General features: G+C 38.5%; 2 protein-coding genes across 2 annotated transcripts; one reads left to right on the top strand and one right to left on the bottom strand.

Annotated features, from left to right (window-relative positions):
* The first annotated feature begins 238 nt into the window (after nucleotides 1–238).
* On the top strand, nucleotides 239–20,153 carry LOC105763508 (probable cytosolic oligopeptidase A). The gene is made up of 17 exons (XM_012581748.2): nucleotides 239–698; nucleotides 962–1,129; nucleotides 1,557–1,680; nucleotides 1,958–2,034; nucleotides 2,263–2,406; nucleotides 2,525–2,755; nucleotides 2,822–2,912; nucleotides 15,387–15,508; nucleotides 15,610–15,717; nucleotides 15,822–16,067; nucleotides 16,823–16,968; nucleotides 17,536–17,653; nucleotides 18,279–18,438; nucleotides 18,559–18,590; nucleotides 18,928–18,993; nucleotides 19,333–19,404; nucleotides 19,630–20,153. Exons 1-17 carry the CDS (start codon nucleotides 261–263, stop codon nucleotides 19,708–19,710), a joined length of 2,424 nt encoding a protein of 807 aa, XP_012437202.1. The 5' UTR covers nucleotides 239–260; the 3' UTR covers nucleotides 19,711–20,153.
* A 767-nt stretch (nucleotides 20,154–20,920) lies between these two features.
* On the bottom strand, nucleotides 20,921–25,528 carry LOC105763507 (nodulation receptor kinase). Its single transcript, XM_012581747.2, has 15 exons — nucleotides 25,214–25,528; nucleotides 24,512–25,010; nucleotides 23,896–24,362; nucleotides 23,679–23,829; nucleotides 23,501–23,572; nucleotides 23,344–23,412; nucleotides 23,186–23,257; nucleotides 23,000–23,071; nucleotides 22,738–22,913; nucleotides 22,416–22,642; nucleotides 22,184–22,310; nucleotides 22,038–22,106; nucleotides 21,742–21,931; nucleotides 21,460–21,592; nucleotides 20,921–21,379 (listed from the first exon to the last, which is right to left on the bottom strand). The coding sequence occupies exons 1-15, from the start codon at nucleotides 25,302–25,304 to the stop codon at nucleotides 21,026–21,028; spliced, it is 2,769 nt and encodes a 922-aa protein (XP_012437201.1). The 5' UTR covers nucleotides 25,305–25,528; the 3' UTR covers nucleotides 20,921–21,025.
* Nucleotides 25,529–25,834: the final 306 nt, after the last annotated feature.

Genomic DNA, 25,834 nt, shown 5'->3' with positions numbered 1-25,834 from the left:
CTAACAAAGTGCATGAAATTGAAGTTAAAAGTGATACCAAATTTATCACCTCAAATTACAAAATAAAAGGAGTCATAAATTTAAAGTTTTTCCAACAAATTAAAGTGTTAGAAAAACGCTGACAGTTGTAACCAATGAAACATGTCAGCATTGATTTGTTAAATGGTTTAATTAATCTAAGTAAAAAGGGAAAAATATAATATCCATCTCAAAATATGAATCATCCTACAACGAAAAACATATCAAGCTCAGTTAAAAGAATGAGACTTATACGCCACATTCCGAACAGAGTCTTGTTCAACACTATCTTTGTTTCAGTCAACATACTAATGGCTTCCACTCGCTTCTCTCTCTCCCGCTCAGTTCAACCCATCCTAAAACGCCCCCCTTTTTCTTCTTCTCCCCGTTTTGCCCCCAAGGCTTTGCTTAAATCCTACCCTTGTCCTCTCTGGTCCTCTTCTTTCTCCTTCTGCCTTCAGACCTTGCATCACTCTACTTCTCCTTATCTCTCTTCCTCTTCCTCTTCCTCTTCATTTTCTTCTTGTTCTTCTTTTTCTCCTCCTTCAATGGCTTCCTCATTTACCGTCGATGATAGCATCGGCTCCAATCCTCTCCTGCAAGATTTCGACTTTCCACCTTTTGATATTGTTGAAGCCAAACATGTTAGGCCTGGGATTCGTGCCTTGTTGAAGAAAGTCGTATGTCGTTTTTATCTTTTGGGCTGTTTTCATTTCTGGGTTTTGAGGGTTTTTTTTTTCAACCTTGTTCTAGGGTTCGATATTGAGTTTTCTCTTTGCTAGATCATTCGCTGGTTTTAGTCCTTGTTTGAGAATTCAAAACTTTGGTTGCCTTGATTTTTTATTTGTTCGAGTTTTTAAAATTTGAAACTTTTTTATGCTCTAGCATCTGGAGTTTCTGGATTATTTGTGTTTGATTTGATATATTTGTGTTGGTTGAGTAGGAGAGTGATTTGGATGAATTGGAGAATACAGTGGAGCCGTCATGGCCAAAGTTGGTGGAGCCATTGGAAAAGATTGTTGATCGGTTGACTGTTGTGTGGGGAATGGTTAATCATCTTAAGGCTGTTAAAGATTCAGCTGAGCTCCGTGCTGCCATTGAAGAAGTCCAGGTACATTGTTGTTTCTTTATGTTATATGATTGCAAGCAGTCAGATATGTAACATGCAGTATGTATATGTAAAAACTAATAATGTAATGTTTATGCTTGAATTGCCATCTTCAAAATATTTGGCATCAACCTTTTAGACATCTAATAACTATCTCATTCTTATCTTAGATTAAACCATGAATTTTTGTTATTATATTGACATAAATCATATTAGCATTAGCATACAGCATGATATACTAGGGAGGGAGTTATTTTTTATTGGTTGAATCAGAAATTGTGGTTTTCCTATTGGTTTTGAAGCAATTTGGTTTGGCAGTTGTTCAGTTTGATCCTAGTATTTTGTAGAGATTAATGAAATATGCATCGGTGCCTTACTCCATAGTCTCATCAAACTTCTTGTCCTTACTATGTTTAGTTTTTCCTTACAGCCTGAAAAAGTGAAGTTTCAACTAAGATTGGGACAAAGTAAACCCATCTATAATGCCTTCAAGGCGATTAAAGAATCTCCTGATTGGCAATCGTTGAGTGAAGCTCGCAAACGTATTGTAGATGGTAAGTATATGTTCCCTTTCCGTTTTGGTGCCTTAATTCAATGCCAGAACCATTACTCAATACTGAGTGCACAGTCTATTAGTTGGCTTGCTATAGCAGATATTAAGATGAGCATTCTGTTAAAAGAACAAAACAAAACAAACAAACCAACTTAGTGTTGCTGCAGGTAGATATTGCTGATATAAAAGTGTTCTCATTACAACATGCTTCTTCCATTCCTTTTAGTTTCTGTGAGTGTTTGACTTGATATCTCTTTTGTTTTATTGTATGCATTCAGCCCAGATAAAGGAAGCTGTTCTTAATGGTGTTTCACTTGAAGATGATAAAAGAGAACAGTTTAACAAAATTCAACAGGTACAATATAGTAGTTATGAAGTTGAAGTAAAATGAATGTGTCATATTACACTTCTTTTGAAGTCAACTTCTGTGAAAAGTAAAATGAAGGGAAAGTACTTGTACAAGTTTCCTTTGAAGTTCTTGGTGTCTGGTTTCTTCTTGTAACCATATAAACATTTATGCTCAATTGTATCATGTTCATTCCTTTTGGCTATTCTTTTCTATTTACTTTGAGCTAATTTGCAGGAATTGGAGAGGTTGTCTCACAAATTTAGTGAGAATGTTTTGGATGCCACAAAGAAGTTTGAAAAGCTGGTAACTGATAAGAAAGAAATTGATGGTTTGCCTGCAACTGCTCTTGGGCTAGCTGCTCAAACAGCAGTGTCCAAGGTATTCTTTTCCAAATTTCAGAACGTGTTTGCATTTATTAATGGTCTCTCATTGTCAAGTCTAGTGCAGTTTCAGTTTTCGGTCATGTAATATATGTTCTCTCTCTATACCTGCCTAGGGGCATGAAAATGCAACTGCTGAGAATGGACCATGGATGATTACATTGGATGCTCCAATTTTTATTTCTGCTATGCAACATGCTCGTAATCGTGCCTTGCGTGAGGAAGTCTACCGTGCTTATATAACTCGGGCATCAAGTGGTGATTTGGATAATACACCAATCATCAACCAGATATTGAAACTTCGGTTGGAAAAGGCTAAGCTTCTCAATTACAATAATTATGCTGAGGTATGGATCTAGAGTATCTGCTAGACTTCATCCTTTTCATAGGCTTACTAAAGCATATTTGATTAGATAAGCATGGCAACAAAGATGGCTACTGTTGATAAAGCTGAGGAACTATTAGAAAAGATTCGTAGTGCTTCATGGGATGCTGCTGTCCAAGGTATTATGCTAAATTTAGTTTATTTTTGGTTGAAAAGATTGCCAATTTTTCGATCTTTGATTTATCATATGAACCTTTTTCCTCAGTGCTTGTCTATTTGATTAAAAGGACTCTACTTTATGTATGAAACTTGAAGATAAATCTGAATTTTTCTGAAGATGAATCTAAAATTCTTCTTATTCTTAGTAGAATCGTATGACAACCTAATAAAGTCTAAAGAGCAGACGGAATCTTAACCCACTAAAATAGGAAACAAAATTCCTATTAATTAGGAATCCCATCAAAACAGGAAAGTGAATAAATTACAATTGCTAATTCCTAATAATCAGAAACTAAATCTATTCTTCTAAGTAAATAAAAAAATATTGATCCCTTTGTCTACACTCCCCTTCAAGCTGGGTTGTATATGTTATACAAACCAAGCTTGGAAATCAATTCATTGAAACTATCCCTTGGGAGTGCTTTAGTAAGAACATCAGCAATCTGTTATTTTGTAGGAATATAGTTGAGCTGGACAATATTGTTATTGACCTTCTCTGAAATGAAGTGTTGATCAATTTCAATGTGTTTTGTCTTGTCATGGTGTACAAGATTTTTAGCTATACTAATAGCTGCTTGACTGTCACTGAACATCATGACTGAGTCCTGTACCTCAACTTTGAGTTCCCTCAACAATCTTTGTAGCCACCACATTCCTTCACATATTCCAAGTGTAAGAGCACGATATTTTGATTCTGCACTACTCCGTGAGACTACAGCTTGCTTTTTGCTCCTCCAAGTAATAAGATTACCCCAAACATAGGACCAATAACCAGTGATTGATCTCCGATCAGTTTGCTCTCTTGCCCAACTAGTATTGGTGTAAATTTCCACTTCTCGGTTTGCACACTTCCTGAATAGTAGACCAAGTCCCGGAGTCATTTTTAAATACCTCAAGATTCTATTTACTACCTCTAAATGATATTCAGTTGGATTGTTCATATGTTGGCTAACCACACTGACTGACTATGCGATATCAGGCCTGGTATGAGATAGATAGATGAGCTTTCCAACTAGCCTTTGGTACCTTCCCTTGTCTACTGGACTGTTTCCTTCACTTCTGTTCAATCTTTTTGTTGGATCCATAGGTGTGTCAACTGGTTTGCATCCAAGTAGCCTTGTTTCACTTAACAAATCCAAGATGTATTTCCATTGAGATATAACAATCCTTTTCTTAGAGTGAGCCACCTCCATTCCTAGGAAATACTTGAGAGTCCCAAGATCCTTAATCTCAAATTATGTTGCTAGTAGTTTTTTCAAATTCATAATCTCCTTAGAATCATCTCCTGTCAAGATAATATTATCCACATAAACTATGAGAATAGTCTTCTTCCCTTCTATTCTACTTTTAACAAACAGTGTGTGATCGACTTGACACTGTTGATATCCATTGGCTATCACTGTTTTAGTGAATCTTTCAAACCATCCATGAGGAGATTGCTTTAAGCCATACAAAGACTTCTTCAGTTTGCAAACTAGATTATTGTTTGACTTGTTTTCTAGACCAGGAGGAATAGTCATGTAGACTTCTTCTTCAAGATCCCCATTTAGGAATGCATTTTTAATATTAACTGCAAGAGAAAGTAGAACTTGAACAGTGTTAAGTTTTGCTACAAGTGCAAACGTCTCATGATAGTCAATTCTGTACAACTGAGTGAACCCTCTTGCCATAAGTCTGGCCTTGAATCTCTCGGCACTTCCATCAGCCCTAACTTGACAATAAATATCCACTTGCATCCAACTGGATTCTTACCTAGAGGTAGCTTGACAAGAGTCCATGTGTTGTTACTTTCCAAATCCCGAATCTCCTCTTCTACTGCCTTTTTCCACGCCTGACTCTTGAGTCTCTTGTATAAAATCTGACACCTTCACACTATCCAGATTTGTGACAAAGGCCTTATAAAGATACGATAGTTTCCTATATGCAACATAATTCTCAATCGGATGTTCAGTGCACCCACGCACACCTTTTCTACACTTTCCTAGTAATGGGTGGATAATACTTGTAGCCCTTTTTATTAGGAGAATAACCAAGGAAAATGCACTTGAGAGACTTAGGATCGAGTTTGGTGTGGTAATTGTGGTGGATATGAACAAAGGATGTGCAACTAAAAACCTTTAATGGAAGGTCCGTAGAAAAAGAGAGGGTATGAAGATATGAAAAGATAAGAACTTGATGAGATGATTGAAATTTAAGGACACGACTAGGCATTCTATTGATGGGATGAGTGGCAGTAAGAATTGCTTCCCCCGAGAAATGTATAGGTACATTATTGGTGAACATAGTAGCACGGGCTACTGTTACGGGTCAAAGTGCAAAGCCCGTGACCATGGCACAAGATGCGCCCCATGGAGGTCTATCGATTAGATGGGAAACATTTAGCCCACGAGAATTGGCCCGATTCAAAAAACTGTTGGAGAAACCTGTCAAATTTAAGCCTGGTTGGCCCGATAATGAAGACATAGCAACTTAGGCTAATTTTTGAAACTAATCTTAGAAGATAGATGGAATCATATCTTGTAAAGATTAGATTTGATATGACATCTTGTAAATCCCTAAATCAAGGGATATGATTAATCTCGTCCGTTGATGTAAATGTATCTTGATCATCAGTTTTGGGGGAGCTCAACTATAAATAGAGAGCCTTCCCCTTATTTGTACTCATCCATTGTAAGCTGAATTCTTAAGAGTAATAGAATTCTTTGAGCATTTACTCAAACACTTTGAGTGCATTTTTTCTTTGGCTTTCTGTTGTTCATTTGTAGCTTCTTTTAGCACAATCGCTTCTGCTATACAAATTGGTGCCTTGGAGGAGTTTTAAAAGAATCATCACTTTTGGGCATAAAGGCCGACTTAGGCGAGTTTGGACGAACGGATCGCCTAAGGTCGCACGAATCGCAAGACGAAAGGTCTAGTCCCGTGACAAGTGGTATCAGAGCTATAGGTTTGAACCAATTGATATCCGAGTTATTGGTTCGAAGGCACCGTTGGGATGTTGAAATAAGTTGGTCAGAGTGAGCCAATGGAGACCCATGGGAGGGCCAGAAAAGCAAGTCGCTCGAGGGATATGCTGGCAGCTTTGGAAAATCGAGTGGTTAATCTCGAGGAATTCGTAGGGAACATGAAAGAGACGCTTGAATTGGTCGAGGGACGCACGGATGGGTTTGACTCAATGGAAGAGCAACTCAGAGATTTTGTGTTGGATTCTATCGATGCCAATGCGGAAAAGATGAATGAATTAGTCGAGTCTACTGCGAAAAAGCTGGCAGAGAGGGATGAGAATCTCGAGGATATAGTGTTAGCCATGAAGAAAGAAATGGAGGAGCTCAAGGGGGAGCTCACGATTTACAAAGCCGCTTCGAGTAATGGGATGTTGTCTTCAAGGCCGAAGCAACAAGTAATGGATGTTCCCAAACCGAAGAAATTTAAGGGTGCACGATCCGCAAGGGATGTGGACAACTTGTGGGAAATGGAGCAATACTTTTGAGCGATGGGCATCGAGGATGATGCCATTAAGGTAAACACTGTTTCAATCTATTTTACTGATGTGGTTCTCTTGTGGTGGCGTTGTAGGTCCATGGATGAGAAACGTGGTGGGAACGCAATTGGGACTTGGGAGGAGTTCCAAAGAGAGTTGAAGAAGTAGTTTTACCCAAAGTATGCCGAGAAGGAGGCTCTAGATAAGTTGCGTCGTCTCACGCAACAAGGCACTGTTCGGGAGTATGTTCAGGCATTTAGCGAGTTGATGCTTCAAATCTCCGACTTGAGCGAGAAAGAAGTGTTCTATTGGTTCGAGGATGGGTTAAAGTCGTGGGCAAAGCATGAGTTGTGTAGGCAAAGAATTACCGAACTTACTATAGCCATGGTCGAAGCAGAGTCCTTTGTTGAGCTTGGTCCAACGAAAGACAAGTTCGAGTCGTCTAAGCCCAATGGAAAGGGCAATGGTGAGAGAAACTATGAAGAAGATGAAGAGGGACATAGCGATGATGGCAACAGTACCGATAGCACAAGTGGCAATGGGAAACCACGATATGCGAAGCGGGGATCCAATAACCCAAGGGACAAGGGGAAAAGAATAAAATGCTTCCTTTGTCAAAGACCACACATGGCGCGAAAATGTCCAAATAAATTGATGGTTTCGACGATCAAGAAGAAAGATGAACCGAAGGAAGAGGTGAAGCCTATTAAGGGGAAGACATCGAGGGTCAATTCGATGATCCTCATTCCTAAGAAGAGGAATGGTGAAAAGGGGTTGATGTTTGTGGACATCAATATTGCGGGTTAGAAGCGGAGTGCTCTTATTGATACGGGAGTATCAGACTTATTCATACTGGAAAAGGCTGCGAATAATCTTGGTCTGTTGATTAGAAAATCGAATAAGAATATCAAGATAACAACTTTCGAGAAGGCCCCAACTGTGGGAGTAGTTCGTGATGTGGAACTACAAATCGGCGAATGGAAGAGTAAGGAAGAATTCAAGGAATCCAATTAGATGATTATGACTATGTGCTTGGCTTAAATTTCCTTGATAGAATTTAGGAAACTCTGCAACCATTGGCCGATCAAATCCATATTGTCACCGGTTCGTCAACAAAAATTGTCGTGCCGGTGCATCGGGATATGAAGGTTGGGACCAAGGTGTTATCGTCAATCCAACTAGTCGAAGATGTTTCGTATGGGAGGAACATTAACTCGTCAGAACGAAATGTTACGAAAGCCCCTTCGGAAGTGTTAGTGGCGTAAGAGATCGCTATGAAGCCTGCAGATTTGACTGTGGAGCCGACACCTTTGAGAAAGGTGGGTTGTGCATCGGGCTTAGAGGGAAAAGGAGCGATGCAAAAACAGTCAGGACGAGTAAATACTGCGAGTAAGGTACATTGCAAACACCCTAATAGTGTTTTAAATTCTGACTTGTTGGCTTGCTAAGATCGTAAGGGCCCTTTCAAAGTTCATAATCAAAGAGGCAAAGAGACTATTGGTGGTACGAAGTCAAGATGTGAGAATCTAGGGGATTCCAGTGAGAATAAGTTAGAATTGGGGCAAGTTAGAACGGAGACTTCTTGCCAACGGGATGTACCAACGAGTGCAACAGTTCAAGTTAAGAGACGACGGAAGCCGAGGCAAAGGTTCCGAAGCAAGGGACAACCCGATCACAAGACAAGTCGGGAAAAAGCCAAGGCAACGAGAAAGTTCCAAGGTGAAATTAAGTTAGTGTCATTCAGAAGTCGCAACGAGGGCGTTGCAAGAATGGGTGGGGGAGAATGTCACGGGCCAAAGTGCAAAGCCTGTGACCATGGCACAAGATGCGCCCCATGGAGGTCTATCGATTAGATGGGGAACATTTATCCCACGAGAACTGGACCTATTCAAAGAACTATTAGAGAAGCCTATCAGATTGAAACTTGGTTGGCCCGATAATAAAGACATGACAACTTAGGCTAGTTTTGGTAACTAATCTTAGAAGATAGATGAAATCATATCTTGTAAAGATTAGATTAGATTAGATTAGATTGGATATGACATATCTTGTAAATCCCCAAAATCAAGAGATATGGTTAATCTCGTCCGTCGATGTAAACGTATCTTGACCGTCAGTTTTGGGGGAGCTCAACTATAAATAGAGAGTCTCCCCCTCATTTGTACTCATCCATTGTAAGCTGATATCTTAAGAGTAATAGAATTCTTTGAGCATTTACTCAAACACTTTGTGTGCATTTTTTCTTTGGCTTTTTGTTGTTCATTTGTAGCTTCTTTTGGCACAATCGCTTCCGCTATATAAATTGGTGCCTTGGAGGGGTTCTAAAAGAATCCTCACTTTTGGGCGTAAAGGCTGACTTAGGCGAGTTTGGACGAACGGGTCGCCTAAGGCCGCATGGATCGCGAGACGAAAGATCTAGTCCCGTGACACTACCTCAAGCAAGTGTCTATTTTTTCTTTTAGATACTCCATTTTGTTGTGGTGTGTTGACACAAGAGTTTACATGAATGATACCATGTTTGGACAAATATAACCCAAGAATGAAATTAGAGTAGTCTCGAGCATTATCGGGTTTTAGGACTTTGATATTGCTTTGAAATTGATTAGAGAGCATGGTATGAAAAGATTGAAAAATAGAGACAGTTTCAAATTTTTCTTTCATAAGGAATGTTCAGGTTGTTCTAGTGTGATCACTGATGAATGTGACAAACCACCTAGCTCCATTGATGCTTTTTACATGATAGGGACCTTCAATGTCACTATGAATCACTGAAAATAGATGTGAGGGTTTATATTGCAAACTTGAATAGACATGTCTAGTGTGTTTTGCTAATTGACAAACTTCACAAAAGTAAGAATTTGGTTTTTTATGGATAAACACATGAGGAAAGAATTTCTCAATATAAGTAAAGCTAGGATGACTAAGATGATTATGCCATAACATAACTTGGGTTTCAATGGAAATAGAATTAGAATTGGAAACAGACATTGATTTGGAAGCAAATGTGACACACTTTTGACTAGAATCTGAACCACAACTTGATGAGTGAACTTGTCTACTTGAAAGATTCTTTTCCTTAATCAGATATAGACCACCATGCATATCAGTATTGCCAATCACCTTCCCCGAATCCACTGCCTGAAAACAACAATTGGAATGGAAGTTGGCTTGTGGAAAGTAAATTGCAATTCAATTTAGGGACATAAAGAACAGAAGAAAGATGAAAATCCTTTGTCAAATAAATTGATCTTGTTTCGCCCAAAGGAGACAAAGAGCCATTTGCAATTTTGACTACATGACTAGTGTCATGGGCCGCAGTTCAAAGCCCGTGACCATTGTACCAAATGCATCCAATGGAGGTCTATTGCTCAGATTGAGATCATTTAGCCCACGAGAACTGACCCGATTCAAAGAGCTATTAGAGAAGCCTATCAGATTGAAGCCTAGTTGGCCCGATAATGAAGACAGTTTAGGTTGATATGGTAACTAATATTAGAAGATAGAGAGAATCATATCTTGTAAAGATTAGATTAGATTTGATATGACATATCTTGTAAATCCCTAAAATAAAGAGATATGACTAATCTCGTCCGTTGATGTAAATGTATCTTGACCGTCGGGTTTTGGGGAGCTCAACTATAAACAGAGAGCCTCCCCCTCAGTTGTACTCACTTCATTCATTGTTTCATTATTCTTTGTGAATAAGAGAATTGAGAGCATTTACTTAAACACTTTGCTAGCGCTATTTCTGTTGTTCTTTGGTTCAGCTTCTTTTGGCATAAATCGCTTCCGCTCTTCAATTTGGTGCCTTGGAGGAGTTCTTAAGAAATCCTCACTTAAGGCTGACTTAGGCGAGTTTGGACGAACGGATCGCCTAAAGCCGCACGGATCGCAAGAGAAAACTCTAGCCCCATGACAAGTGGTATCCGAGCTATTGGTTTGAACCAAGTGATATCTGAGTTATTGGTTCAAAGGAACCGTTGGGATGTCGAAAGAAGAGTTCGAACAAAGGTGGGTGAGGAAGTCTTTGAGGGAGACATTATCGGCAGTAGAGGAACGTGTGGGTAAACGGATCCATGGAAGATGCAAAGGAGGCACTCGATGGGGTTGAGGATCGCATAGCAAACTGGAAGGAGCGGTCTAGAGACTATGTAAAGATGTCTCTTGATTCCACCATGGATAAGGTAAACGAGTTGTTTAATTCCACAACGAGGGCTTTGAGCACAAGAATAGAGGAGCTTGACGGAGAGCTGGCCTTGTGTCGAGCAGCCGTGGGGAAAAGAGTGGCAAATGCAGCACTTAGTAAGGAGAATGCCCCGAAGTCGAAAGAGTTTGTGGGGACAAGGTCTGCATGCGATGTGGACAATTTCTTGTGGAAGATGGAAAACTACTTCCGTGCCAAAGGCATCGTGGACGATGCGGTTAAGGTAAACACTGCTTCAATGTTTCTTACTGACATTGCGCTTTTATGGTGGTGAGGCAGGATCACAGATAAAAGGCAAGGTGAGATTGAGACTGGGAAGAGTTCAAATGCGAATTGAAGGGACAGTTTTACCCAGAATTTGCCGAGGAAGAAGCTCGGGCAAAGTTGCAAGGGATAACGCAACGGGGCACAGTGGGGGAGTATGTTCGAGAGCTTCAAGTTTCAGATGTGACCGAGAAATAAGCATTGCTTGCTTTTCAGAATGAATTGAAGCCGTGGGTCAGACAGGAGGTGGAACAAAGAGGTGTCCAAAAGCTGTCGGAAGCCATGACAGTAGTTGAGTCTGTGGTTAAGATTGGTCTAGGGAAAGACAAACTTGGGTCTTCCAAGTCCGAGGAAAGAGGCGTATGTGAAATGGATCACAAGGAAGATATAGTGTTGATGGCAATGGCAACGGCGACAATGGTGGTAATGGGAAACCACGAGTTAGGAAGAAGAAACCCAAGAGGAAAACGGACAAGCTGAAATGTTTTCTCTGCGACGGTCCACACGTTGAAGAAATGTTCGAAGAAATCCGCGCTTAAGGAGAAGCCGGTGGGTAAGGCCTTGGTACTTGGTTCGAGCGCAAGGGGTTTCGAAGCTAAGGAGGCCGAAAGCGAGAAGCCAGTGGAGTGCTTCTTGTGTCATGGTCCGCATAGGTTGCGGAAGTATCCAAGGAAGTCTATCATCGAGGGGAACAATGAAGCAGACAATAAGCCCAAGAAGCTTGGTTCGAGCAAGGGAAAAGCCGAAGCCAAGAGGGAAAAGAGGAGCAAAAAGAAGCGAGTAAAGTGCTTCTTGTGCTGTGGTCCGCTTGAGTTGCGGAACTGTCCAAAGCAAGCTGGAGTCAAAAGAAAGACAATGTCTGAGCTTGATGAGTCATCGGAGGGGCTTCCACCCAAGGAAGAGGTGAGTTTGTCATCAGACTTAGAGGAAGAAGTTGTGATGAAAACAGTGAAGCTGGGACCAATGAGACTGAAGTTGAGTGAAGCGTCAGAGTTGGCCGAGTCATCGACAAGGCTTCCACCTATGGGAGAGGTGGGTGGTGCATCGGACTTTAAGGAAAAAGAAGTGATGCATGAGGGACAGTTGACCAGAGTAAATGCAAAGGCACATTTCGAACACTTTGATAGTGTGTTGCATTCTAACTTGTTGACTTGGCAAGAATGTAGGGGCCCTTTCGAAGTTCTTGAGCAAAGAGGCCGAGAGATTGTGGGGAAAGAAAAGCCAAGTGTGGTGAATCACGAGGATTCTGTTCGAGAGAAGTTAGAATGTGAACAAGAGAGTGACATAACTTCTTGTTATCGAGATGTACAAACGAGTAAGACGGTTCGAGTTAAGAAGCGACGTAAGCCGAGGTAAAAGTCCCGTAGGGAGGGAAAGGTTAAGGCGTCGAGACGAGATCGAGGTGAATCAAGTCAGTGCCATTCAAAAGTCGCAACGAGGACGTTACGAGAATGGGTGGGGGAGAATGTCACGGGCCGCAGTTCAAAGCCCGTGACCATCATACCAAATGCATCTAATGGAGGTCTATTGCTCAGATGGGGATCATTTGGCCCACGAGAACTGACCCGATTCAAAAAGCTATTAGAGAAGCTTGTCAGATTGAAGCCTGGTTGACCCGATAATGAAGACATGTCAACTTAGGCTGATATGGTAACTAATCTTAGAAGTTAGAGGAAATCATATTTTGTAAAGATTAGATTAGATTAGATTTGATATGACATATCTTGTAAATCTCTAAAATAAAGGGATATGGCTAATCTCGTCCATCGATGTAAATGTATCTTGACCATCAGGTTTTAAGAAGCTCAACTATAAATAGAGAGCCTCCCCCTCAGTTGTACTCACTCTATTCATTGTTTCATTATTGTTTGTGAATAAGAGAATTGAGTGCATTTACTCAAACATTTTGTCAGCGCTCTTTCTGTTGTTCTTTGGTTTAGTTTCTTTTGGCATAAATCGCTTTTGCTCTTCAATTTGGTGCCTTAGAGGAGTTCTTAAGGAATCCTCACTTGAGTTAAGGCTGACTTAGGCGAGTTTGGACGAACGGATCGCAAGAGAAAACTCTAGCCCCGTGACACTAGTGCATAGCTGAAAATTGTTGAGCATTATGTAAGCACCAGTCATGTGGTCCGGGGCCCCTAAGTCAACTATCCATGTTTTAGAGTGATTGTTTTTTACACTAAGAGCATAGGATCGGATACCTTGATGTGCAAAGAGATTGGTGTGATGTTCTATCATGGTTGGAGGTGCTTGGCCTGTTAGTGATTTCATTAAGCATTTTCTGCAATGCCTCAATCTACTCTTTTGTGAATGGATTAGCCTTAGCACTGTTCTTAGATTTGACTTAGCACAGTTCTTAGATTTGCCAGTAGATGGTTTCCAATATGTAACCATGCAACTTCCAACATGTTGCCTTCACATAACCAAGCCGTTTACAGTGGTCACACCAAGGGATTCCTTTGCCAGCCTTGTTCTGAGATGAACTGTGTGTGTATAAGGCTGAACCCTCAATTGTAGGATTGATGTTGGTGTCTGTCATCATCAGTTTCTTTCTACTCTCCTCTCTCCGAACCTCTACAACTACTTCTCGAATGGTTGGGAATGGTTTAGTTCCCATGACTCTCCCCCTGAAATCATCTAGATCTTTATTGAGACCAAGGAGAAATCTGATGGTTCACTTCTGTTCAACAATCTGTTTATAGAAACATAGGGTCATCAACACACTTCCATAAGTGTTTCATAAAGATCCAGTTGCAGCCAACAACGTGTGAGGACAATAAAGTATTGAGTAACACTTAAATCTCCCTGTTTTAGGTCATATAACCTAGTTTCAATTTCGAAGAGTTTGGAGGTGTTAACATTTCTTCAGTAGTTTTCCAGATTTCTTTTGTTGTACGATGAAGTGAAAAATTTTCTCCAACCTTTGTGGTCATGGAATTAATCAACCATGACATAACCAAGTGGTCATCTGTTTTCCAGGATCGGTATTTTGGATTTGTTTTTTCAAGAGCAACAGTTTTGCCTATGAGATGACCGTCCTTCCCCCTTCCGCGGATGTACATGAAAATAGATTGTGACCATTGGAGAAAATTATGGCCATGAAGTTTGTGATTTGTGACAAGGTGAGAAGTGTCAGAAATGGAGTAAACTGAGGGATGAGACTCTGATTGAGAAGTCATGGCTCCAATACCATGAAAATAAATATAAATTTTTCTAAAGATAAATCTGAATTTTTTTTTTATTCTTAGTAGAATCGTATTACAACCTAATATGGGTTAAAGAGTGGCTGGTATTACAACCCATTAAAATAGAAAACAAAATTCCTATTAATTAGGAATCCCAACAAAACAGGAAAGTGAATAAATTACAATAGCTAATTCCTAATAATTAGAAATTAAATCTAATCTTCTAAATAAAAATAATAATATTGATCCCTTTTTCTACACTTCTTTCTTTCCTTGTCTTTTTATAGTTTAAAGTTCAGTTCTTAACTTGTAGATGTTTTTCTTGTTAGAAATACATTAATATGCTAGCTTATTTTAAATGAAACTGCACCTACAACAATTAATTTTATGGTGGCTTGCATTAGACCTGTCCATGGGCTGGGCCACTTGGCCCGGCCCGAAGGCCCGCCCTAAAAATAGGAGGGTTTGGGAAAAAATATAGGTTTGAAAAATGTGTTTGGTTAAAAAGATAAGGCTGTTTATAAAATGGGTTTAGCCTCGGGTAAGGGTTTTTTGGCACTAGCCAGGCCTAGCCTGGCTTGGCCCGGCTTGAATATGCAAAAAAAAGACTGCTGGTTTTTTTTATAATGTTTTCTTGCTGTTTTTTACTATTTTGTTGCTATTTTTTTTCACTATTTTACTATCCACTATTATGTTGTTACTCTTTTGTTGTTATTGTTTGGATATTGTATAACTCTTATTTTATTGTTAATTTTGTTACTATTTTAGAGGCATTTACTTGTTAAGTTGCACTTATCTTAGTCTTATTTGAGTATACATTTTTTTTTTAATTTTTTTTAATTTTTTGGGAAACATTTATTTTAATGTTTTTAGTATTTTTGATGTATTATATATTTTTAAAAAATTTTATATAAAAAAATTAATACGGATGGGCCAGGCTCGAGTTTTAGCATTTTTATCTGTGTCGGGTTTGGGCAAAGTTTTAAGCCCATTTTTGGGCTGGGCCTAACGGGCCTAAAATTTTGGTTGGACTCTGCCCAGCCGATGGACACCTCTAGCTTGCGTTATCTACTCTCTGATTTGACTTCACCTTAATGCTGCATTCAAGTTCATGGTGTACTCGGGAAGGTTGCTTTTTCTTTGATACAATTTTAGAACCTGATTTCCTCAAGCCAACATGTCTTGCTTTCCCTATTTATCCTAAACAGTTCCTGTTTGATATTTTCATTATTACTGCAAGCCTTTCTAGACAAAAGATATATGGAAAGAGATTTTAGTATACAATTCTTTCTGCTCCTTGCAGATGTTGAAGACCTAAAAAGTTACTCCAAAAGTCAAGGTGCTTCAGAAGCTGATAGTTTGAGCCATTGGGACATAAGCTTCTGGAGTGAGAGGCTTCGTGAGTCAAAATATGACATCAATGAGGTTGACTCTCTCACTCTTCTCTATTTCTTAGTTAAAAATCATGCCTTCAAGACCTCCGTTTTGTGATAATACATGTCTTTCCTGATGAAAATATCATACAGGAAGAACTCCGGCCATATTTCTCATTTTCAAAGGTTATGGATGGCCTTTTCAACCTTGCTAAGATACTTTTTGGGATTGATATTGAGGCAGCTGATGGTCTAGCTCCTGTAAGTATTTCTTGCTTCCTCTACACATTTCTTCACTGCCTATCACATGAAATATTAATTTTACATCCTAACAAGTTTTATTATTATAATTATTATTTTTGAAGGTTTGGAACAAAGATGTGCGGTTCTACTGTGTTAAAGATTCTGCAGGTAGTCCGATTGCCTACTTTTATTTTGATCCATACTCTCGTCCATCAGAGAAAAGGGAAGGTGCATGGATGGATGAGGTTGTTTCTCGAAGTCGAGTACTGTCCCATAATGGTACCACAGCAAGGTTACCTGTTGCTCACATGGTGTGCAATCAAACACCACCAGTTGGGGACAAGCCAAGCCTCATGACATTCCGTGAAGTAAGTTGAAGATATTCGTTTTAAGCATGATGCTAATGCTAGTAAATTCTTGTCTTCTGCTTTCTGAATGATTGGACATGCAAACTGAGGTCCTGAAGCCTAGAGCTTTCCCCATCTGTAGCCCTTCTCAATTCCTTTCCTCTTGTAGTAGTGCTTCTGATCTTATCCCCAAAAACAAAGATTTTAGCCGCCTAAGCAATTTGCTTTTATCATTAATATATCAGTTAAAGCAGTCTCATGTAAATCACATTCAAGTTAAAGTACGGAGGTGATAATCCTTGAGCACATATGATCATAGCCAGTGGTTTTCTACTGTTAGCATATTTAAACAACATGCCTTCCTAGAAGGCTTCATGCGTGAATGCTTCTATTTAGAACTTATTACAATTAAAAGCATGGCTCTAGTACACACTTTGAAATAAATATACCCATTACAGAAATATGCATCTGTGTGCTAGACTGCCTGGTTCTATGGGAGCCTAATCTTCTATAATGTTATTGTTTAAACAAAGGCCAAGACTAGCCAAGTCTGAGAGGATGAACTATTTATATATTTAGCTAATCTCAGATCTTTCTTCCAAATATTTTGGCTTTCTTCCATCTTATACTGCTCCCATGTGTGGTTTTTATGGATTAAGATAGGATATGCTTTTATCCTATCATTTTTTACTGATTATTGTAGCAATAATGGCTCTTTTGGATGTTCAAAGTGGCTGCTAAAATTTTCCTGTGTCTGATCGGTTTTCTTTTCTCAGGTTGAGACTGTTTTCCATGAATTTGGCCATGCACTTCAGCATATGCTGACCAAGCAAGATGAAGGTCTAGTTGCTGGCATTCGGGGTGTTGAGTGGGATGCTGTTGAGTTGCCTTCCCAATTCATGGAAAATTGGTGTTACCACAGGTTAACATCTCCAACCACCAAATTATCATCTCCGGGATTACTTCAGAGTTCAGACTAAATTCCCTTTTTCTTGCTAAAAGAAATAAATTAGAAGTACTTGCATGTGGAAAATATGCAAACAATGCCCTATATAATAACTTTCTATTCTATGTATGGCTTTGTAAAGCAGCCCAATACTTATGGTATGTTATATGGTCTCTTGTTTGTGGTTTCTGGATATTTATAACTCTTTAATCTTTCTACTACACTGTTTCTTGTCTTTCTTGTTGCATCTTATCATAATATTACAATGTGACAACAACTGGTTAGGAGAAGATATGGCAATTTGATCCTTATGGTTGTGAATCTTGAGCTTTGTTCTCATTATTTTGTTGCCTGGGAATGGACTAACATCAAATTTTCCTAATTCTCTTAACTAGTTTGTCTGAATATGTGTCCCATACCCATATGTTTGGGATTTTTATTTGAATATGTGTCCCATACCCATCATGTGTATTTCATCTTCCAAATCAATTATAACTTTTGTTTAGTAGATTTTTGTTTGAATTCTTTTTGTTTTTGCTACAGGGATACATTGATGAGCATTGCAAAACATTATCAAACCGGGGAGAGCATCCCTGAAGAGGTATACCTGAAGCTCCTTGCTGCAAGGACTTTCCGTGCTGGTTCTCTAAGTCTTCGTCAGGTCAGTTGAACTCGTTCTGCCCTCGTGTCATCTTGGTGTATATATTTTATGCAGAAACAATGTGTTTCCTGAGTGCATCTCGTGGTACTGAATCCTGCACCTTAATACATGGTATGATACATTGTAAGGGTTCATTAGCTCCATGTTCCTCTCATCTTCCTTCATTTTCCTCATTTTTCCTTTTGTTCTTACTTATCTTTCCTTCTAACCCTTCTCTTACCTCCATGTTGGGTTCATTTTGTATGTTCTTCCCTTTAGTATTAACTGTGTTAGCTAAAAAGGCTTGTAGTTGGCTGTAGAAAAAGAAAAGGACCTACTTTGTAATGATATTGAAATATCTTGTCTGAACCATCTGTTTTTTATGCATTAAAGCATGCACTTTTATGTCCATGAAAATCACAGAGTGTTACAGAAATGTGTAGCATAAGATGATTTTAATGGACACAATGGGTATATTTTATTGTAACTTATGTTTACTACCTTTTGTGACTCCGTGCAATATTTCTTGTAAACTCTGTAACTCTTCTAAGTTGTTTTCTTCTAATGTAAGGAGACTAATTTTTGGAGAAGTTGATCTCTGGTTGCTCTAATAGTTTGATCCTTTCTAACTTTTTTCTTTTTCCAGATTCGATTTGCTAGCTTGGATTTGGAACTACATACAAAATATATACCAGATGGACCAGAATCTGTTTATGATGTTGATCAGAGAGTTTCCAGAAAAACACAAGTGATCCCCCCATTGCCAGAAGATAGATTTCTATGTGGTTTCAACCATATATTTGCAGGTTTAATTCTACTTCTTCCAGCCCCACCCCCTCTCCCCCCTTATGTACTTTTTAGTACTATTGTTTTGGTGCAGACTTCACCAAGGAAATTTTTGACTTGATAGCTTTTGTGAATGCCAGGTGGATATGCTGCTGGATACTACAGTTACAAGGTAAAATTCTTATCTTTTTTCTAGTCTCTTTCTTAGAAAACTACTGTGGAACATGTTTTAAATGTTTGTTGTTGGAACTAGCTACAACGATCTGATTATCACCAATCTGAGAAAGACTGTATAACTAATGATCCTCCTCTGTTTGCCTCTCCTTTTCCTTCTCTTTTTAACTCTTGTAGCCTGCATTTTCAGTCTATCTTGTATCAAGTATTTGTCTGCTAAGTTCTTGTGATGTTTTAATGGATTGTGGGCATGATTTGGATCCTTGTTATACCTTTTCTTTCCTTTTCCTTTGCTCTTAGCTATGTGATTTGAAATTCAAAATGCTATTTTGCAGTGGGCAGAAGTGTTGTCTGCAGATGCTTTCTCAGCATTTGAGGATGCTGGATTAGAAGACAGCAAGGTATGGTGATTGAGAAGGCTACTCATAGTTGTTTTTTAAAATATTTTGTTCTCTTTTATATATTTTCCTGTTCAAATGTGTACATAAAGTAGATCAAAATCTTACCAATTTTTATGGCTTTGCTTACATTTGGTGAGCCGTGGGTCCTAATAAAATATTCAACAATATGTTCATTTCTCTCTAAAAGCACAAACATGTTCATTGAATATGGATACTTCTCTAATGCTGATTTTGTTGCATACTAAAACTCTGCTTCAAGAGTCACTGCTTGCTAAAACAAATTTATGATCCTGTTTTTGTTAGTACTTAAGCTATGATGCATTGATTGTTTTCCTACAGGCTGTTAAAGAAACCGGCCACAAGTTCCGTGAGACTGTTCTTGCTCTTGGAGGTGGAAAAGCACCATTAGAGGTTAGTGTATGCAAATTGTATATTCACATTCCTAATTTTGAAAAATTTTAATCATATTCTGTTTCTTTTCCTTTCTCAGCAACTTTCTAATGGAAGAGAACACCAAGTTTTGATCTTTACTCTTATCACCATTAAAGTGCTCGATAGGCACTGAAACTTGTAATGTTGACCCTAGAAGTGCTTCCTCATTGAATCTGCTTAACATGTTTGATGTTGCATGTCCAGGTGTTTGTGGAGTTCCGTGGACGTGAACCTTCACCCGAGGCATTGCTCAGGCACAATGGGTTATTACCAGTCACAGCTTGAAATAAGCTCCTTTTTGAGTTGCCATTCAGGGTTTTACCAAATGAGACATGGGAATCAAGTTTTTACAGGTCATTCAAGTTGCTATTATACACCATGTTTATGTTCAGTTCAGCTCTTCAAAACTTTGCTAGTTATTGTCCTCAAAAGAAAAGAAAAAGAAAACACAACCCATCTAGGTTTAAATTCATGTGGGGTAGTGCTTTAGAGATGCCTGAAAACCTTACAAGGACATATATAGTCTGAAATTTTCATTGGTTTGGTGTTCTGTTTTTGTCATCACTTCACATGAAAATGGAGATTCAGATCTTATTCTTCGATCCAAAAAAAAAGAAAGAAAAGGGATCATGTACTAATCAAGTCAAATGTTGGGATGCAACTTCTAGTTGTAATATTTTACGAAAATGTGAAGCAAAATAGATGGTGAAAGCTTAATATTCATCAAAGATTTGATGGGATTAATGTTAAGATATGTATAATATTAAGGATGTTTATCATTGTTTTAGACTTATGGAAAACATACCTTTAAAAGGCTTAATTCACGATTTAACCTTTGAAAGTATACTTATTTTTTCATTTTGGTGCAGTTTAAGCAGCCGTTCAAACATGATAAAAAAACTTAAGATATAAGGATAGCTAAGGTCCCAACAGATATTCAGTATCATTGGAAGTTTATCTATTGCTTTATCTTAATGTTAAAAGGAGGATGATTCTATAGACAATTCAAGTCGGATTGGAGCTTTATAAAGGACTTTCATCCTTCATCATGGGTGTAGTTTTTGAGGGCACTAATGAATTCATTAGAGGAATATTTGATTAAAGGCAAATCTAGAAATCTTGTTATCGTTAGTGAGTGGATAGATTATCTTCGGTGAGTGAGATGGGTTGATTAAGTTCACATTAGCATACGAGATTAAAACTACAATAATTCTATATTGGTTGAACTTAAAATAGTGCTTGTTCTGCAAGGCTACGTAAACATTGTTTTTGTACAACCAGAGTTTCAGTTAGTCTAAAGTCATCATCATTCAAATGTATACGGCTTAAATATTGGCGTTACAGATTTGGCCTAGCTACAGAGCTGGTTGATAAATAGTCGCAACGGCTTGGCTAATTTAACCGGTAAAAACAGGAGCAGGATAGGAACTAAGGAATGTGCATTAACACCGCATTGAAGTTCTGCAATAATAATACTAAAACTTGAAAATTAAAATGGAAGCGATGAAGGTACTTGTTGGTCTTTCATTGAAAAAAACTGGGGAATAATTCTTGCAGTTAGCTGATTTATCAATTTTAAACTGATGAACATCTCATCCTACTATCGTGGCTCGGGAGGAGCCATTGTTTGTGGATTAGTAGTGGAGGGTTCTGAAGCAGTTGGTGTAGGTGGTACAACTATCTTCTTTTCCATCACTATTGAGAAGCGATTGGACCCTCCCAAGCTATATATGCTGTCAATGGACTTCATGTACTCAGATGCATTGTTCTCTATGATCAAAGCATCTTCCAACTCTCGAACAATGTCCTCCATGCACGGTCGGTAAGCAGAAAAGGGCTCAATACATGCCAATGCTGCCTCTACTACTCTCCACATTGCCTCAGCATGGTACCCACCTTTTATGTTAGGGTCAACTATTTCATCAATCTTTGATTCCCTTATATAAGGTTTTGCCTGCATGGAAAGGTAATTTCTTTGTTACTCTCTACTCAACAATCTAGAGATGAAAAAACTGAAGATCAGATGATTTATACCCATTCAACTAAACTCCATTCATTCCGTGGCCTCTGTATGTTTAGAGGCTCCCTTCCACTTATAATTTCAAGTAGAACCACACCAAAGCTGAAGACATCACTTTTTGCAGATAGTTGCTGGGTTGAGTAATACCTGAATAACAACAAAAATTATGATTCAGCCTACTTGGGAAAAACTGAACCACGTGAGAGACGTTCTCGTATCCAAACCCCAGTAACGTAAGGTTGCATACTCAAGTAGTTCAAGAAAATGAAAATTAGCTCGAAAACGATGACTCTTACTCTGGATCCATGTATCCGGCTGTGCCCCTTACTTCAAGGGAAGCATTACTGTCACCTTCTTGAGGAGCATATTTTGAAAAACCAAAGTCTGCTACTTTAGCACTCATGCTATCATCCAAAAGTATGTTGCTTGATTTTACATCCCTATGTATAACACTACGCCCGCCATAGGTATGAAGATACATCAAACCTGAATATTGGATACGCTCATTATACACTTCAAACCGGATCAATGTTCTTATTTTGATGTAGAGAAACAATCATGTAAAAATCATTAATATAGCTAAGCAACTTACCTCGAGCAGCACCAAGAGCAATAGAAAGCCTGGTTGGCCAATCCAAAATTTTACGTTTTGCTGCTTCCCCTGTTAAAATAACTGATGGTTAGAAAAGTGATGAACAACACAAGCAATAAGTGCAATGCTTTCTGGTGAAAAAGTACCATAGAGTCGATCTTGCAAAGAGCCATTGGACATGAAAGGATAAACGAGGATTTGTTGATCGTTTTCACAACAATAACCAAGAAGAGGAACCAGGTTCTCATGCCGAATAGCCGAAAGAAGGTTTAGCTATGGAGAGACCGAAAGTAGTTAGGAATTCAGATACATTTTAATATGTATCAAAGCCATAGCCTGAAGATTGTAAGCTGATTATTTATGCATATAGATGTATACCTCGTTCTCGAACTCTCGAGTTCCTTGAGTTGAGGTAGCTGATCGGACCTTCACAGCAACTTCCTGACCATCAGGAAGAGTACCTCGATACACTGATCCGAACCCTCCTTCACCAATCAATGTTTTGTACTTTTCGGTGGCCATCTCAATGTATTGTAGAGTATATGTCTGTATAGATATTGGCTTAACAAAAACTTCATCTGTGCTAGGAAGGGAGAACACCACATCTGCATTTTGAACAAAATAGATACAGGAACTCTGATATTAGCTTCCTGGAAATGGAGCTAAGGGATGAATGATTAGAGAAGAGTGGGTTACTGACTCTTTGCCAAGGAGAGTCCTTTCCCATTGTATTTTCTCCTAGCCATTAGTTTTTTTCTATAAAGGCAAACCAAAATGGTTCCAAGAGCAATAGTAACTACAGCAGACCCACATGCAGCAGCACCAATGACAATTCCTTTTGTTGGACCCCTTGATTTTCTGGAACATGCTCCTGAACTGAGACATAAATGCAACACATCAGTCCATTTTCTTTGAAATGCTTCCATTGCTCTTCAGAGTAGGAAAATAGAATAATTTCATACTCAGTGGTTAGCTTTGAGCTGTTCAAGGTAGATGGCAGGTCATTGTCAAGTTGAGAATTGCATCCATAGTTTCTGGGGAAGAAATTGAACAATTATTGAGTCACAAGCCTATATATTCATAATTTCAGATAGAGAATAGCTAGTTTTGCACATTTTATTCTTTCTTTTTTTTAAGAAACAACTCACAGTGTACTCAAGTGGGGAAGTGAGACAAGAGATTGTGGTACAGATCCTTCAAGTTCATTATAGCTTATATCCCTGACAATATCCACATATAGCTTTTTAAGGCTAATGAATGAACTAATAAAAAAAAGGGCTGAAATTTGGTTTGAAGAGAAAATTACACTGATGTGAGATCGGAGGATGGTGGGAATGTTGGAATCTCGCCGCTGAAGTCATTGTTGCTCAGGTTCCTAAAAGTACACAATCAAGTGACATGATACAAATTAGATAATAGACCACACCCAAAAAGCAAATATCAAAGATGGTGGGAGATCATACAATGTTTTCAGGTGGGTTAGCTTTGTGATACTCGGAGGAATTGACCCTTGAAATTGATTTGAAGAAAGATCCCTGAAATTATATATTAAGAAAGCAAGCAGCTGTCAAGTTAGTAATCGACCCCTACTCATGTCAAGAAGATAAATAATGAGTTGGTGCAGTATAGAAAAGAACTTACATATCTGTGATGACAGTGGAACCATTGAAGGAGTTGCAGGCCAGACCTGGCCAGTGATCAGGAAGGCATGGATCGCCCGACCAAGTTTCCAGTAAGTCATTTCCTTTGTTAGGCATTAACAACTCCTCTTTTACCTTCTTTATCTCAACCACTGAATATGAAGAAATAAGTCAGAATCTTGCATTACTACAACACCAGTACAATTTGTTGGACTTACCATCATTGTAATCAGTCTCTTGATCCCTTTGGCGCACCCGCAACATCTCAAAGGCATTGCAAATTGGTCCAAGTTCAGATCCATTAGATCCCTTATCCAAGGTCAAATTTAGAGACCCTTTAGCAGTCACATTGAAAACTAACTCTCCATAGTTTGATCCTTTTGCCAATATATCAAAATTATCCGCTTTCTTCTCATTGTTGATGAAAATATCAAACACCCTTTGGCCAATTCTAACACTGTCATCGAGCTCAAGAAAGTAGAGGATCACAGTGTAGTTATAATCCCCATTATCTAGGTCATTTTGAAGGAACTCCAACCGTGTTGAATCCGTAACAGCAGTTCGTAGAACATTGAGAGGCACTGTTGTATTCACATTGTTGTGGATAATAACAGTGGAGTTGGCTGCTCGTGAGTAAAGACTTGATGCTGGTTTCCAAATTCTGTCATATCTGTCTTCTGGGTACCTGAAGTTGCCAAATATGCATTAATACGAAACCAAATTAGCACTTGTTTTGTATAGGTTAAGTATGCAATAAAAAAGATGACATTTCCTGCATTTGTTCATCCTCTTGAATCATTTATAATGTTTTTAAGGATATGGAAAATCATATACCTGGTCTCTCCAAAGCCTCCTAGATCAGTTCTATTAACCACTTTCAAAATATTGGATGATTTATCATTCAAATACCCTGAATCATTAAAAGGCCTTAGTTCAAGACTCGATATGTAGGGATCTCCTTTTCCATGCACTAAGCAGAAGTCAGTATAGCTATTAGCAGCTCGGAAAATCCCCTCAACCACCAAGTCCGCCGATGAGTTCACCACGCTTAGTGGCGTGCTACCGATTGAAACAGTAAATGAAGATTCAAACTCAGCAGCTCCCTCTGTTTCAACAACAGGGAACGAACCCCTTACCAGATAGTCTTGATCTTTAACCGTCGGTAAGCTATAACATCTTTTCCCCCATTCGATCTCGAAAATCCGAGCACTTTGGTTTCCCTGATTCAAGTTCTTGCAACCTTTTCTGTTTGTAAACCATTGATCATCAGGTATCCAAGTCAAATTTTTATCTGTAAAACTGGATTGAACGCAGCATGCTATGCTCAAAAACCCTGCATGAAAAAAAAGTATTGTAGTTTAGAACATCAAATTTTACAGATCATCTGAAATTCACCAATTATCAAGCAAGATCTGGATTGACTTGTCCTAATCAATTCTATTTTCCAATGAACATCGTATATGAAACTCGTTAGTATCCAACATAAATTCTGACAAGACAATAACACTATGCAATGAGATCATTAATGATACTAACCTTGTGCATTAGTTGATTGAACAATATTGAAGAAACAAACGATTGAAAACACAAAACATGTTAAAATCCAGTAAACCAATCCTTCCATCATATCATACACACCCCATGTCGGGTTATCAAAATCATAATCAACCCAACCAAGTTCTCCAACTTATGATCGAAGTCTTGTAATTAACCCAATAATAACAACTTGTTGTTGGAGATCATTGAAGCATTGAAGTTTTGCAATGAATATTGTCAGACAAATGGAACAAGGAGAAGGAAATAATAGAGGTTTGACTTTAGAAGGAGAAAAAACTAGAGGAGCTTAATTTGCTGAGAAATTAAGAAGGAATTAGAATATAATACAAAAGTTTGATTATCAAATTTATGTTAAAATAATGGCATTAACTAATTTTAATTTGTTTTGGTGGTGGATGTTAATCAAAATGTACTAAAATTTTGGGTTAAAATAATGGAGCTGAACAACCTCTCAACTTCGTCTGCCTCCGTCTCTCTTCTTGTCTCTTACCATGAACGCAGCATCATGGAAATTTTGGTCATTGGGCCACTCTAGCTACTATTTAATAATAATAATAACAATAGCAGTAATAAATCACTTTTCAATTTATAAATTTCATA

The sequence above is a fragment of the Gossypium raimondii genome, chromosome 12, assembly GCF_025698545.1.
Source record: "Gossypium raimondii isolate GPD5lz chromosome 12, ASM2569854v1, whole genome shotgun sequence".
Lineage (NCBI taxonomy): Eukaryota > Viridiplantae > Streptophyta > Magnoliopsida > Malvales > Malvaceae > Gossypium > Gossypium raimondii.
This window is presented reverse-complemented; position numbering and strand designations above follow the sequence as displayed.

Bases quoted from the DNA above. Each gene is read 5' to 3' on its own strand.
- LOC105763508 (XM_012581748.2), top strand. From the start codon at position 261: ATGAGACTTATACGCCACATTCCGAACAGAGTCTTGTTCAACACTATC. The intron at 1,681-1,957 runs GTAAGTATATGT...GTATGCATTCAG, and splicing joins TCGCAAACGTATTGTAGATG to CCCAGATAAAGGAAGCTGTT. The intron at 15,718-15,821 runs GTAAGTATTTCT...TTATTTTTGAAG, and splicing joins CAGCTGATGGTCTAGCTCCT to GTTTGGAACAAAGATGTGCG.
- LOC105763507 (XM_012581747.2), bottom strand. From the start codon at position 25,304: ATGATGGAAGGATTGGTTTACTGGATTTTAACATGTTTTGTGTTTTCA. The intron at 24,363-24,511 runs GTATATGATTTT...TGGCAACTTCAG, and splicing joins GGAGGCTTTGGAGAGACCAG to GTACCCAGAAGACAGATATG. The intron at 22,643-22,737 runs GTCAGTAACCCA...TTCAAAATGCAG, and splicing joins AGGACTCTCCTTGGCAAAGA to ATGTGGTGTTCTCCCTTCCT.